Raw genomic sequence first — 15,116 nt, 5'->3', positions numbered from 1 at the left:
CTGGTTCTGTGCGGGGGAGAAACTGAGGCAGGAAGCAGAGGCGAGGGGGGGGTTCATCTCTCTTTAATATATTAATGCCATGTAAGGCAGCAGCTCCCTGGCTAGGGGGGGCAGGCAGTGCCGGGGGGGGGGTCCCCATGTCCCCCCCACTGCCCACCCAGCCCCCGCTGGCCCCTCTTCATCCTCGCCATGTAGAAAACATTTAGAAACACGATTAAAATCCAAAGCCAAGGAGGGAGGGGGGAGGTTTCGGGAGAGGCAATGCCTCCCCCTCAGTTCCTACGGCAGCTTCGAGGCACCGGTGGGCCGGGGGGCACTGCTGGCCCCCCCTGTCCTGCAAGGGCACAAGAGGGGACATGGCTTAGGGGGTGTGGGGGACATACGGTTCTCCACAGCCCCCCAACATGCAGGGTGTGAATGGCAATGTCGGGGGAGGGGGGGCGCAAGGGCAGCAGGACCCCATGTGCAGAGCCCGGTGGCACTGAGGTCCCCAGGACATTGGACGTGGTGACCTGGGCTGATCCCTTTGCCGGCACAGTGGGGAGGGGATGGGGGCAAGGAGCAGGGGCAGGGTGGGATGAGGGGGGTGGCACGGTCCTGGGTTCTACGGCAAGGGGGTGGCGGAGGGGTGGCAGTGACGGGCCACGGCGGCGGTGGCTGGCACCGACCGGGCGGCCGCAGCAGGCCCCCCCCAGCACTCACTTGACATTGAAGACCATGAGCGGCCGCTCCTCCCGCTTCTGCCAGGGGCTTTTCCTGTCGCCGCCGTCGTCCCCGCCCTCGCCCGTCTCCACCAGCGCCTCCTCCTCGGGGCTGGTCAGCGAGTCCCGGGGGGCTTCACTGGCGCTGCTGCGGCCGCTGCCCCCCCCGCGCCGCCCCGCGCCTCCGCCGCCCGCCTCCAGCAGCGGGGCCAAGGAGCTGTCCTCGGGGGAGGCGGCGGCCGCGCCGGGGGGGGGCCGGGACCCTCCGTCCTCCCCCCCCACCGCAGCCCCGACGGCCCTCGGGAGGCGCGGGGGGGGGCCCGCGGGGCCGGAGCCTCGCTCCCCGCCCTGCAGGTCGATGTAGGAATGTCGGACCTGCGAGGAGCGGCCGTCCAAGGAGACGAACCAAGCCCGGGGGGGGGGCGGCCCCCCCAGTTCTAACAACTGCTGCCCCGCCAGCGCCTGCAGCTCCCCGTTGAGCTGCGCCACCGCCGACCCGTCCAGCAGCACCGGGATGGCCACTGAGCCGCTCACCGGCTGCGGGGCGCGGGCACCCGCCCAGTTCTCTCCTTCCTCAAACCCTTGCGCGGAGGATGGGGGAGGCGGGGGGGCGGCTGTGGGCACCCCCGTCGACCCGGGCCCCCCATCATTTTCAGGGGGACCCTCCGGTTCTCCAGGGGCCAGGCGCATGTACCGGGCAGGGATGAGGAGGGTGGGCATCACCCCCCGGTACACGTCCTCCGGACCCCCACAGAGGAGGAGGGGAGCGGGGGGAGCCATGGAGGGCGGGCGGGGGGGAGGCTCGGGCTGCGGGTGCTCCGCGGGCTGCCCCCCGTAACGGGCGAACACGGGGGGCGAGGGGGGCCGGGGGGCGAAAGCGGGGCCCCCCCGGGGGTGCTCCTCCGGCGGCTGCAGCCCGTCCACCGAGCGGGCAGCCCGGAGGCCGAAGGCTTCCCCGGAGCGCCCGTAGTCCGCCGGGGCGGGGGGCTGGCGGCGGCGGGGGAGGGCCAGGGTCCCCCCGGGGGTGCGGGGCCCGGCGCGGAGCTGTGGGGGGGGGACCGGCGGTTGGAAGAAGTCCGGGCGGGCCGGGGGGGCCGCGCCGGGGGTCGGCACGTCCGTGTCCCCGCCCGAGGAGGCCGTCTCGAGGTGGCTGCCGCCGCAGAGCAGGTCCAGCTGGGACACGGAGGTGGCCTGGTCCCTGCGCGCCACGTCCAGCGGCCCCGGCAGCGGCAGCTTGCGGTGCTGTGCCCGCGGCTTCAGGCACCGCCGCCTGCGGGGACACAGGGCGGGGGTCACCCCATGGGTGCTGGGGTCCCCTGGAGGAGGAGGCCCCGGCCAGAGATAGGGCAACCCCCAGCCGTGTTGGGGACCCCAGGGGTGCTGACCTGCAGTAGTAGATGAGGAGGCAGAGGAGGATGAGGACGAGCAGGGCCAGCGCGCCCAGGATGGTGAGGAGGAAGATGGTGTGGTAGGTGGTGATGTCTGTCACCCCCGCCGCCATTGCCACCAACCCTGGGGACAGCAGGGACATATAGGGCACCCCCCCCATGAAAGCCCCCCGGGGCCTGCACCCACCAGCGATGGGTGTCCTCAATCCCCCCTCCATAGGACACCCCATCCCCAGCACCACGGCTGGGGGCACCCATGGGTGTCACCCTACCTGAGCTGGGAGAGGGCAAAGCTGCTGCCCAGTATCCCAACTGGGAGGAGACGAAAGTCCAGTAGAGCTGGCGGCCTTCCTTACGGATCAGCCCCGTCCCATTACGGACCCACAGCCCTGCAGGGACACACACCCACCCCCCACAGCGGGCTGAGACACCCAAACTTATCACACCCCCCCCACACCCCCATCCAGCGCCAGGTCAATCCCTGCCACCCCCTTCAAGCAGCACTCACCGCTCTTGGGGTCGAACCTCCAGGCTGGCACGCTGGTGGCCACCACGGGGGCAGCGTCGGCAGCCAAGGGGACACAGAGCTCTATGGGGCCGGCCAGCGGCACCTCGGTCCCGTTGCCAGTGAAGAGGTGGACACTGAGGGCCACCACAGGCGCCAGCTCCAGCCAGGTGGCATTGGCTGAGGGGACAACGGATGCTCACACGGGGGGACCTCACGGTCCTGCCCCCCCCCCCCAATCCCCTGGTGCCCCCCCCCCTCCCCGTACCAGTGCTGTCCTGCTCGGACCCCAGGAAGGCCGGGAAGGCGCGGGCGAGGCCGGGGCCGGAGGCTGCGGTGAGGGACGCGCCGAGCTGGCTGTAGGTGGAGCTGCGGGGCAGGCGTGCTGCCCGGCGGGGGAACTGCGCCCACGGCTGCCCACGGCCACCTTGAGGACACACAAGGTGGGTGGCAGCACCCAGGGGTGACAGGTGACATCCCTGTACCTCCAGCACCAGCGCTCACCTGGGGAGCCCAGGAGGATCTGCACCAGGTCCTCGTACAGGATGAGGGTGGCCGGGCGCTCCGGGAGCAGGTAGAGGCTGATGGAGGCGTAGACTGCAAGGAGGGGGGTGATTGGGACCCCCAACACATCCCATATATACCCCCATCCCTGTACCTCCATCCTTGTGCACCCCCATCCATGTGCACCACATCACTGCACCCCACATCACTGCACCCCACATCCCTGCACCCCCATCTTGTGCATCCCCATCCCTGCACCCCCATCTTGTGCATCCCCATCCCTGCACCCCAATCCCTGTGCACCCCATCCCTGTGCACCCCGTCACTGCACCCCAGATCCCTGCACCCCCATCCCTGTGCACCCTGTCACTGCACCCCACATCCCTGCACCCCAATCCCTGTGCACCCCCATCCCTTCACCCCCATCCCTGTGCACCCCATCCCTCTAACTCCATCTCTCTACGGCCCCATCCCTGCATCCCACCCCTGCTCCCCCATGAGCGCTCCCACGTGTCCCCCCACAGCAAGGTGACCCTATCGATGTCAGTCCGCGCCTCCCCCTGCCTTACTGGCCCTGGGGAAAAGGGCTGGAGCCCAGCCCTGCCTCAGCATGGGGACTCTTTGGGGGCACCAGGACACGGCCACCCTCTTCCAAAGGGGCCAGACCCCCCCCAAACACCTTTCCATGAGGGACCCCTTATCCCAAAATCCCTTTGGGGTCCCCATTAAGGGACCAGGAAAGACTGGGATCCCCAGGAAGGAACTAGGGCTTCTCCATATGAGCCACCCAGTGAGGCATTGGGGTCCCCAAAGAGTGTCCAGAGCCCCCTCCAATAGAGGACTGTGCCCCCTGACAAGGGCCCAGAGCCCCCCCCCCCAGTAAAGAACTGGGGTCCCCCATGAGTGTTCTCAGCCCCCCAGTAAAGATCCGGGGTCCTCATCAACCCCAGACCCCCCCATACAGCGCTCGGGACCCGCACGAGGCCGCGGGCACTCACGTGGCAGCTTGTGGACGCGCCAGGGCACGGAGGCGGTGACGTGGCCGCGGCGGGCAGCGGTGACCAGCAGCCAGGAGCCCAGGCGGTAGGACACGGGCAGCGTGGCGCAGCCCTCGTGGTCGGTGGCACCCGCTGCCAGCGAGCTGCGGTTGCTCAGCACCTCCAGCGCAGCCTGAGCCAGCGGCACCAGTGTCCCGCTCTCGTACACCTGCACCCGCAGCACCACCTCTGCGGGACACGAGCACGTGTGGGCACGGGGCCCCCCGGAGCACAGCACCACCCCACCACCCATCCTGCTGGGCCACGGACATCGTTCCAGCACGTGGTAGGACCCGCTCCCAGCGCAATGGTATGACCCATCAGGGTGGACCATGGTCACCACCCCGGTTTCTGGGATAGGCATCATTCCAGCAGCATGGTAGGGCTCAGAATGGTGGGACCCATCTTCTTGGGTCATAGGCACCATCCCAGCAGGTGGTGGGACCTATTCCCAGCAGAATGGTGGGACTCATCCCAGCAAGTCATGGCCACCACCTTCGCGGGTCATGGGCACCATCCTGGCAGGGAGGTGTGACCTATCTCCCCAGAGATGGGTCCCACTATTCTGCTGATAGTCCCACCACCCTCCTGGGATGATGGCCATGACCCACCAGGGTGGCGGGACCTGTATCAGTGGAATACTGGGGTTCATCCTAGTGGGTCATGGCCACCGTGCTGGTGTGTCATGGGCTCTACCCCACTGAGGTCACTGGTGCCACCCCAGCAGGCAGCAGGCCCCTCGCTGGCAGGTTTGTGTCACCATCCTTGCAGGCATCACCTCTGGGCCCACCCTGTGCCCCCCCTTGAAGTAGGTGGACTCGGTCACTGCTGTGCCCACAAGTGGGTGCACCCAGTCATGTCCCCCCCACTCCCCCCCACCAGAGCCCACCCAGGCCCATTCCCCCCCCCACTCAGGGTACAACTCACACGTGTCACAAGCTCGGGGGGCCAGGTCCCCCAGGGCAGTTCTGGGCGCAGGGCGGGGGGGGGGGGCACTGCTGGGGGAGGGACCCTGCACCCCCCGTGCCCCCCCCCCCCCCGTGCTGGCACCATCCTGCGCATGATCCCAGCACATCCCTGGCATCTGGCCCAGCTCCGGCACCATCACCCTGGCAACGACCTCCTTCATCCCATGGCCCCAGGCACTTCCGGGACCCTGTGTCCCCCCAGCAGCATCCTGCACCCCCAAACCCCTCCACACAACTGGGCAACCCCACCCCTATCCTGCCCCCCTCAGCCCAGATGTTGCCCAGATGTGGTGATGGGTGAGGGGTGGAATTTGCAGCAGCTGCTTTGGCGATGCGCTGGGGGGGTTGGACATGGGGGTTGTCCCCACACAGCAGGGACAGCCGGGGGGCAGGAATGTCCTCATGACCACACGCAGCCACCCACAGCTGCCCAGGGACAGCCACCACCAGCGGCCACCCCACTGATGTTCCTTAGAGCATGGGGGGCACGGGCACAGCCTCTCCTCTCCCTGCTCTCTGTCCCCCCCCCCCCATTGCCAAGGGAACCCCAGAGGGTGGCACAGCCACCACGGGGCACTCTGGCCCCCCAGCACCTCCCAGTATGACCCCACGGTGCCATGATGGGGGGGGAGGGTGCCCTGCACCCTGTCACCGAGGCCACCCCATAGGGACGGGTGATGCCACCGGAGAGCTGAGCCAACACCGGCAGGATGGGGCCAGGGCCGTGCCGGGTCAGGGAGCTCCTGACCCCACTGACACTACCTCGCCCCCCAGCACACCTCGAGGAGGGTTTGGGGTGCAGGCGCGGGTCATGGGGAGCTACAGGGGCCCCAAAGAGCGATGCTGCATCCCCCGGCCCACCCTGCAATAGGGTAACACCCACACCCAGCCCCCCAGTCCTGCACCCCCGGGTGCTGCTCAGGACCCCCCCACACCCATCATCCTGCACTCCCAAGCCCTGTCCACACCCCCACCCACCATCATGCACCCCTTCACCCGGACCCCCACCCAATCTCCTGCACCCCCAAGCTCTGCCCAGCACTCCCACACACACCATGTTACACCCCTGGCATTGCTCAAGGACCTCCCCCCACCCTCCTGCACCCCTAATCTCTACTTATGCCCCCCCAGCCACCGTCATGCACCCCATGGCCTAAGACCCCCCCAACCCTCCTGCACCTCCAATCTCTGCCCACGACCCCCCCCACCATCATGCACCCCATCATCACGGTCCCCCCCCATCATGCACCCCATCACCAGCCCCCCCCACACACCCTCCTGCACCCCCAATCTCCATCCACGAGTCCCCCTCCCCATCTCTACGCCTGGCACTGCCCAACACCCCCCCCCACACCCCCTCCTGCACCCCTGCTCCCCCCCCCCCAGCCCTCCATATGCCGGTGGCCGGAACCGGGCGGGCAGCGGGGGGGCAGACAGACAGAGGGACAGACGGACGGACAGCGGGGGCCGGGGGGGGTCGGGCGGGCGGGGATGGGGCCGGGGCCGCCGCACACAAAGGCCGCTCTCACCGTGCGCTCCCGGCTCCGCCGCGCCCCGCGCCCGCCGCCCGCCCGCGGCCACCAGCAGCAGCAGCACCGGCAGCGGCGGCAGGAGGCGGCGGGGCCGCATGGTCGCTCCGCGCCGTTACCCCGCCATGCCCGGCCCGCCCGGCCCGGCCCGCTCCGCCCGCCGCCGCCGCCGCGGGGACCGGGCTCCACCTGCCGGAGCCGCCGGGCACGGCCGCAGCCCCGGTACCGGCACCGCCCCCGGCACCGCCCCGGACCCCCGCAGCATCCCCGGCACCGGCCCTCGGCACCGGCGTCGCGGCACTGACCCCGGTACCGGCACCGAGGGACTGACCCCGGGAGAAGCACAGGCACCGCAGGACTGACCCCAGTACCGGCACCGGCGTCGCGGCACTGACCCCGGTACCGGCACCGAGGGACTGACCCCGGGAGAAGCACAGGCACCGCAGGACTGACCCCAGTACCGGCACCGCTGTCGCGGGACTGACTCCGGTACCTGCACCGGCATCACGGGACTGATCCCGGTACTGTCACCAGCACCGCGGCACCGACCCCGGGAGAGGCACCGGCACCAGCACCACGGGACTGACCCTAGCACCGCCCTGAGCCCAGGACCAGGACTCGGTACCGCCATGGCCCCATCGAGGTTGTCCCTGGTACCGGCCCTCACCCGCCAGCTTCCCCTCCACCACAGCCCTGGCACCCACCCAGTATCAGCCCCTCCCACCCCATCGCACCCTATGCCAGGCCTGTGCAGGTTCACAGGAGCATCCCAGAGCACCCCACGGGAAGCCCCATGATGCCAGGCAGAGATTTATTGCCCGGGGGCAGTGTGGGGGTGCTGGGGACAGGTAGGAAGGGGGGGCCCGGGGTACCCCATTAGTCCTGGGCACCCCCTAACTCCTCAGCCTTGCTGGGCGCCAGCTCCTGCGTGTCCTCAGCAGGCGGCCGTGTTCTCTTGAAGAAACCCATCTGGAAGAGGGACATGGTGACAGCCACGGTGTTACCCCAGGGACCCCAGTGTCACACCCAGGGAACCCCACATCATCACCTCAGGGGACACCCAGTGTCACCCTCGGGGACCCCAGCCTCACACCCGGGATCCCTCCAGCACCATTGGGTCCCCACTGCCATGGAGGGGTGTCACCAGAGTCGGCAGCGTCCCTGCTGCCCACTCACCTTCCACATGAGGAGAATGAGGAGGGTGAGGAGCAGGAGCCCAGCAAGGACCCCCAGCACCACCCATGACACCGGCACCGTCCCCTCACCACCAGGGCTGGTGCGCATCACCTTGGTGACAGCCTGCAAAGGGACAGGGGGTGACACCGCTGCCACCTCCACCCGGCCCTGTGTCCCCTGTGCCTGTGCCAGCCCTACCATGGCCTCCCCGGAGGGCAGAATACGGGGCTGGACTCGGTAGGGCATGGCTAAGGTGTTGAACCAAGCCTGTGACTGGACGAGGAACTGCTTCAGAAGGTGCTCCCGCTGGGGACAGACATGGGACACATGGGGGACACATGGGGACACACTGGGACACGGCACAGGGGTGATAGCACCCATCAACCCTGCACCCAGCATCCCCTGGGCTGCTCTCATCAGGTCCCCGGGGACCACGGCGCAGGAGGGGACGTGGTGGGGACACCCCAGGACACAGTGCCTCCCCAGTCCCCTGCTGCAGACAATACCTGCTGCAGAGTGTCCATCCAGAGCAGCGCATGGATGCTCACCAGCGCCCGCTGGTCTTTGGCCAGGCCAGGCACCCAGCAGGTGATGTCCACACACGTGGCATTGCCGCAGTCCTATGGGACACAGCGGGTGTCACCCTGACCCCCACCCCAGAGTCACCCACCCCCAGCACCCATCCTGGGCTGCAGCCCCCCGGCAGTGCCCGCTCACCACCAGGATGGGCTTTTCCAGCCCCTCTCCCGGCGGCTGCTCCAGGTCCCGGCGCTCCCTCCGGTGTGAGCCATTCCGGGGTGCTGCGCCCGTGGGATGGGGGATCTCCAGCTGGAAGGAGATAAAGGGAACACGGACACCCCCCCACACACCTTGACACCCACCCAGCACCCAGTGGGAGACACTGGTCCCCACCCCGGGGCCATCCTACCTGCTCAGCATTGAGGCCGGGGGGGCTGGTGCAGTTCATGCCCCCCTCAGTGCCCAGCTCCAGCAGGTACATCAGGATGCGGCCCCCCAGCCGGATGGGGATGGCGAGGTGCAGGGTGACCCCACTGACAGTGCTGGGACCTTTGTTGTGGAGCTGTGGAGGACCGTGAGGTGGCACCGGGGAGGGGGCAGGTCCCAGGGGCCCATGGGTGCAGCACCTACCTGGTAGACGTGCTCCACCTTGATGCCATGGTCCTCGAGCCGCCGGCTGCCCTCGGCCCGGCGCCAGCTCACGGGCAGCACCGTGGTGGCCGGTAGGGAGTTGCTGGCAGAGGAAGGGGGTCAGTGTCCTTCTGTGTCACCCCCAGCCTCCCATGCCCCCCTCAACCCTCACCCTCGCAGCTCCATCTCTGCCTGTGCCTCCACAGGCACCATCACTGTCACCGATGTGTTGGTGGTGCTGGGGCTGTTCTTGCTGCAGGGATACAGTGGGGTGAGGGATGGAGCTTAGCTTGGGGACACGCTGAGGCCACCAAGTCCTGAGTGGCCAGGTCCCAGCAGTGGGCAGAGGAGAGGAGGACAAGGGGACAGGGGTACGGGGCACCATCATAGTGTCACCTCCGCAGCTGCAGCTGGAAGGTGATGGCATCCCCCATGTCCTCCAGCCCGGACACGCTCAGCTCCATGTCCACAGTTATCTGCAGGCAGCCGGGTGGTGTGTTGATGACCCAGCACCACCAGCTATGCCCAGCCCATGGGCTGAGTGATGGTCCGAGGGGGGGGGGGGGGTGGTGACCCCACAGCCCCTTACCTGGGCACCTGCTTTCATGGGGTTGCCCAACTCACAGAGCACCATGTGGGTCCCGTTCTCCTTCCTGAGGTTGCAGCTCAGTTTCTCTTGCCCCTGTGGGGTGGGCACATGGAGAAGTGACACTCACAGACTCCTTGCCATGCACCAACCAGCCTGGGGATATGCACGGTCCAGGGTGCCCACCCTCGGTACCCATCACCACCAGGCACCTGCAAGAAGGGTGGTGGCCACCCATGGCAGGGTGTGAGCCCCCATCCCGGGCCCCTCCTGGCACCCACCGGGATGCTGCTCCGGGCAGCCTGATAGTGGGTGCCGGGGGGCAGCAGCACCCGCAGCTCAGCCTCAAAGGCGCCTTCGCCCCTGTTGCTGGTGTTGGCGCGAAGCAGCAGCATGGCCTCGGCCCCGATGAGCAGGCGCCGGCTGGGCCTAGGGGGGGACACAGGGCTGCACACCCCGGGGCGATGCTGCACCCTCCCACCCACCCCAGCGCTCACGTCTCCGCAGCCAGAAGGAGGTCAGGGACGCAGAGGTTGTCCTCGCCACAGTCCTCCAGGATGATATGGGTCTGGGGAGGGGACAGGTGGGCAAGTGGGGGTCGTGGGATGGGGAGTCACTGGGGACTGACAAGGGTACAAAGAGGGCATCCCAGGGAACTGGGACAGTGCTGGGGATAGCAGAGGGTACTGGGGGACACCTCAAGGAAGGAACAGGGACAGGAGGGATTGGGAATGGTGAAGGGTAGAGAGGGGACAAGCTGGGGGGAATGTGTGTGACTGGGGATAGTGAGGAGTACAAAGGGGACATCCTGAGAGGGCCTGGGGACAGGGGAGGACACTGAATGGTACCCCAAAGAGGGAGCAGGGACGGAGGGGACATCCCAGGGAGGGCCTGAGGGCAGCAGGGTGAGCACGGAGGGCTGTGTCCCAGGGAGTGGTTGTCGACAGTGGGGGGGCCATGGGGACAACCCACAGAAGCACTGGGGACAGTGGGGAGGTCAGGGGCTGTGTCCCAGCCAGGGGCTGGGGACAGGTTGGGGGCTGGAGCATGGGGACGTGGCTCAGCTGTGTCCTCCCTACCTGTGCCTGCACCAGGGTGTCCCCATAGAGCACCAGCCCCGGGGCCCCCTCTGGCAGTGCCAGGCTCAGGCTCAGCACCACCGGGCTCAGCTTGTCCTTGAAGTCGGCCTCGTCCTGAGGGCACCCATGGGCACCCCAGTGAGCACCCAACACACCCTGCCCCGGGACCCCCACCTGGTCAGGCTGGGGACACCACTGCCCACATCCCTGTCCCAACCCTGTCCCCATCCTGCCTGGGGATGCTCCTGTTTCCATCCCTGCTCCAATCTCAGCTGGAGCCGCCGCTGTCCCCATCCCTGACCCTTGTGCTGGGGATGTCCCCATCACACCCCCCCCCCCCCCCCGCCGTCCCCGTACCCGCAGGTACGCGGTGAGGTTGCGGCACACGGGGGGTGCTCCCGTGTCCAGCTCCAGCTCCTCGTGCCAGGACGCCTGGTGACCCCGCAGCAGCAGCACCCTCCGGGACAGCCGGGGCTTCAGCCGGTCCAGCTGCAGCTCGGCCTCGAGGCCTGGCACAGCGGGCAGAGGGGACCATGGCACCGGTGACACCCGAGCTGTGCCCCTTGTCCCCCCCCGCTGGCGCCGGCACTCACGGATGTGCTGCGGGATGCTCTGGCCCGTCACGCTGACACAGAGCACCACGGGGAAGCTGCAAGGGGACAGCACCCAGGGGTGCTCAGGGACCTGCCCCGGGGCAATGTCCCCACAACAGCCGTGTCCCCACCGCGGTGTCCCCAGGGCTCGGCTCACCAGCTGACACCGGTGCCGAAACCGGGCAGGACACACGCCAGGACCTCGGGGTTCAGCCCATCAGGGACGCTCAGCTGGGTCCGGGCCACCACCACGGGCTGTCCCCTGGGACACAGGGACAGAGCTGAGGTGCTGGGGACCGGGGCAGCGTTCCCTTTGGGCTGTGCCAGCACCGGAGCCGGCGCCACGGGCACTCACCGGTACACGGCCACTTGGGCTGCGCCGTAAGCGCCCACCAGCAGATCTGTGGGGACGAGCGGGGGTCGGTGAAGGGGCAGATGGCAGCGGGGGGCACTGGGGGACACGGCGCTGGGGACGTACCTGAGTAGCCGTTGCCATCGAGGTCGGTGGCCCCGCGCAGGGCGAAGCCGAAGGCGGCCGGGCCGGGGAAGGGGCTGTCGAGGCGCTGGGTGGGCAGCGGCTCCAACCCCTCGCTCTGCCCGCGGAAGATGAAGACCTGCCCGCTGCCACCGTCACCCCCGAAGGGGGCACCCACGGCCACGTCTGCAGACACAGCGGCCATGAGCGCCCCCGGCTGCCGCAGCTCCTACCTCTGTTCCCCCACTGCTTTAGACCGGGCACCGCGGGGGTCCCCTCGCAGCGCCCCCATCCCAGCCCCGTGCCGGGTGTCGTTACCGCCGAAGCCGTCCTTGTCCTGGTCTCCGAGGCTGGCGATGGCGGCGGCGAAGCGGCCGTAGGGGTGGGTGCCCGTCAGGGTCTGGGGGGACTGGGAGAGGGGCCGCTGCAGCCCCCCCAGGTACAGGTAGAGGCGCCCCAGCTCGCTGCGCTGTCCGTCGGGGCGCCGGGCCATGAACAGGGGGGCACCCACCAGCACGTCGTCCTGCCTGCACCCAGTGCAAGGGTGAGGGGAGGGGGCCTCGGTTTGTGGTCTGGCGGCACCCAGGGGGTGCGAGGCAGGGGCAGCACCCATGGGTGCCCCTATGGAGGGGGGGGGCAGTCCCAGCTCTCACCCATCCCCATTGATGTCGGCCACGGCCACTGTGTGCCCGAAGTACGATGCCACCTAGAAAGGGTCTGGGTGAGGCGAGGCACTGGGTGGGGGGTGGGGGGCTCTCCACAGGCACTGCAGAGTGTGCTGGGTGATGGGAGGGGGGAATTCGGGTGCTGTGGGTACTAGGGTACCACAAGGTGCCTGGGCAGGGTGGCAGTGGGCAGCAGGGAGCCATGGGGTGCTGGTAGGGAGCAGCGATGCAAGACTGGGGGTCACTGGGGACAGGGTGCTGGGGGTGTCTGAGCTGTGGGGTGGGTGCAGGGTGTTTGGTACCTGCTCGCTGGTGATGCCCCGCAGCTGGCGCAGGGTCACTCCCACACTGAAGATCTCCACCTGCCCAGAGCAGTGTCAGGCCCTGGCCCCATTACAGGGGGGCACGTGGCGTGAATGGAACCATAGAAGCACAGAGTGGGGTGGAAGGGACCTGAAAGCTCCTCCAGTTCCAACCCCTGCCCACGGGCAGGGACACCTTGCACTGGAGCAGCTTTCTCTAAGCCCCCAGTGTTCAAGCCTGGCCTTGAACACTGCTAGGGATGGGGCATTTACCACTTCCTTGGGCATGGCCTTGGTGGTGTCCCCCTCACTGGGCACCCACACCTGGCCCCACTCACCTCACCCCTCGTGTTGCTCTTGTTGGGGACCCCCACCACGTACTCTGCAGGGACAAGAGCTCTGAGTGCCCCATGGCACTGGGGTGAGCACAGGGACACCCCTGGTACTTGGGTGAGGTTGTCCAGGGCCCATTTGTTCACCCCCCAAGCACTACCTTTGGTTTTGGGATTGCCATCGAACTCGCCCACAGCCACAGAGTACCCTGCAGGGAGACGGGCACCGGTGACACCCTGTGCCCCAGTTCTGGGGCTATGGGGCTGTCCCATGCTCACTGCTCACCCCGATACCCATCCTCGTAGTCAAAGGACACCGGCTCCTCTGTGGGGCGTCCTGGTTGCTCCAGCCACAGCAGGGACTTGCCGTGGAAGCGGGTGAGGATGGCATCAATTCCCACTGAGTACAGGAGCCCTGCGGGACATGGGGTGGCACCAGTGCTGATGGGGCACCTGCTGGCACTGGCCCTGGGCTCCCAGTGCTGCTGTGGATGGCACCTATTGGGGTGCCCCGTCCTGGGTGCCCTGATCTTGCTGTGCCCACCCAAAGGCAGGACTCACCCATGAAGTAATACCCGCCGGGGGCACCCAGAACCAGTGTCCCATCCTGCAGGAGGAGCTGGTGTCAGCAGCTACACTGGAGCACCCCACTGCATCACCTCCTGCAGCATCTTTCCCCCCACCCAGCATCCCCAACCCAGTATCCCCATCTCAACACCCCCATCCCAACATTCCCAACCCAGCATTCCCATCCCAGCATCCCAACCCAGGTACCATCCCAGCCTCACCCTCTGTGTCCCCATGAGCATCCCTTGATCATCCCCAGGGTCACCCCGAGACCCTCAGCACCCATCTCACCCGGGTGACGGCTGCGCTGAAGCCGATCTCGCAGTACCGCTTGTCATAGGCTGCGGGCACCGGGCAGGGTCAGACCGACCACCGGCGGGGGGTACCCACCGCCCGCAACCCCTGCCCCACGCACCGTAGTTGCTGTCCCGGTAGGCGCCGGCCATGAGGTGGTCGCGGCAGGGCGAGTACCAGGCGAGGCGCAGCGGGCCGGGAGCACTCACGAAGCAGGCGCCGGTCGGGGTGCGGAACGCCTCGTGCTGCCCGTCCAGCGCGTTCCAGTGCTGCAGCGGGGCGCAGGCCTGGCCGAGGGACGGCGATGCGCTGGGTGCCCGCCCTGCCGCCGGCACCCGCCGCCCGCCGCGGTACCCACCACGAGCCTGCCCTGCCAGCTGGTGACGGACGCGCCCAGCCACTGGTGCGATTTGTAGGTGCGCAGCTCCAGGGTGCCCTGCGCCTCGCTCTCGTCTCCTGCGGGAGCAGGGAGCGGGAGCGTGCCGGGTGCTGGTGCCCCCCCGAGGCCCCGTCACCCCGCGGCCCCCACTCACCCGTGGCGTCGATGGGGACGGGGTCGCAGGGGGTCCCGCTGGGGGGCCAGGGGCAGAGGAAAACGGCGCCGGGCTGCGCCACGCCGGGCTGGGAGGTGTTGGCGCGGGGGGCCCCCACCGCCACGCTGGAACTGCGGGGGGCAGCGGGCGGGTGTCGTTGGGGGTCGGGAGCTGTGCCCGGCCGCAGCACCCCGGGCTCCCCCCTACCTGCCCCGGGCCGTGTGGAAATCCAGGGAGAAGCCGAAATAGCTGCCGGGGGGTCCCTTGTACGTGGCGGGGGGGTCCTGCAGGAGGCTGAGGGCAGGGGCCGAGCGCAGCGCCCCGAGGAGCAGCAGGGCCCGCAGCAGCGCGGCAGCACCCGCGGCAGCGCCCATCGCCTCCCGAAGTGAGGCCCCGGCCCCAGCCCCAGCCCCGGCGCGGCCCGGCCCGGCCCGGCCCGGCCTTATCGGGGGGGATGCAGCCGGGCACGGGACAGCGGGGACAGGAAGGGGAACCCCCGCACACGGAACCACACGGGGAGGGGTGGGGGGGACACGGCGACGGTGGAAGCAGCACAAACCCGCACTCAGCACCCGCTGAGCCCCCCCGCCCGCGCTGTGGGAGCCATATCTCGGGGTGCAGGCCCGGCCGGAGGAAATGCGGTGGGAGGGGGGAGTGCTACGCGGTGGAGGGGCCCCATCCACTGTCCACAAGGTCCCCTCCGCAGCAGAGAGAGCAGTGAGGGGCTCCCACC

At 68.7% G+C, this 15,116-nt stretch overlaps 2 protein-coding genes across 3 annotated transcripts; both read right to left on the bottom strand.

Annotated features, from left to right (window-relative positions):
• Nucleotides 1–47: 47 nt before the first annotated feature.
• On the bottom strand, nt 48–6,786 carry FAM171A2 (family with sequence similarity 171 member A2). The gene is made up of 9 exons (XM_062628267.1): nt 6,633–6,786; nt 4,097–4,324; nt 3,099–3,191; nt 2,863–3,021; nt 2,598–2,774; nt 2,362–2,478; nt 2,087–2,213; nt 703–1,971; nt 48–334 (listed from the first exon to the last, which is right to left on the bottom strand). The coding sequence occupies exons 1-9, from the start codon at nt 6,730–6,732 to the stop codon at nt 280–282; spliced, it is 2,325 nt and encodes a 774-aa protein (XP_062484251.1). The 5' UTR covers nt 6,733–6,786; the 3' UTR covers nt 48–279.
• A 595-nt stretch (nt 6,787–7,381) lies between these two features.
• ITGA2B (integrin subunit alpha 2b) lies at nt 7,382–14,781 on the bottom strand. Of its 2 annotated transcripts, none has more exons than XM_062628255.1 (30): nt 14,591–14,781; nt 14,384–14,514; nt 14,209–14,306; nt 13,972–14,137; nt 13,848–13,897; nt 13,551–13,596; nt 13,276–13,404; nt 13,151–13,198; nt 12,996–13,039; nt 12,658–12,717; nt 12,344–12,396; nt 12,009–12,217; nt 11,694–11,876; nt 11,571–11,616; nt 11,373–11,477; nt 11,216–11,271; nt 10,980–11,131; nt 10,623–10,736; nt 10,041–10,111; nt 9,825–9,972; nt 9,547–9,639; nt 9,354–9,433; nt 9,130–9,210; nt 8,958–9,060; nt 8,737–8,889; nt 8,526–8,636; nt 8,315–8,428; nt 8,007–8,114; nt 7,809–7,931; nt 7,382–7,601 (listed from the first exon to the last, which is right to left on the bottom strand). In XM_062628255.1, the coding sequence occupies exons 1-30, from the start codon at nt 14,755–14,757 to the stop codon at nt 7,509–7,511; spliced, it is 3,135 nt and encodes a 1,044-aa protein (XP_062484239.1). In that variant the 5' UTR covers nt 14,758–14,781; the 3' UTR covers nt 7,382–7,508. The 2 variants fall into 2 exon arrangements, with proteins under 2 accessions (XP_062484239.1, XP_062484240.1); XM_062628256.1 differs by having other exon boundaries at nt 8,007–8,081.
• Between the last annotated feature and the right edge of the window lie 335 nt (nt 14,782–15,116).

Source organism: Pezoporus occidentalis, unplaced genomic scaffold (genome assembly GCF_034315485.1).
Source record: "Pezoporus occidentalis ecotype Australia unplaced genomic scaffold, CSIRO_AGI_Poc_V1 ctg312, whole genome shotgun sequence".
NCBI classification, from domain to species: Eukaryota; Metazoa; Chordata; class Aves; order Psittaciformes; family Psittacidae; genus Pezoporus; species Pezoporus occidentalis.
Note: the sequence above shows the minus strand (reverse complement) of the source record. Positions and strands in the feature narration are given on the sequence as shown.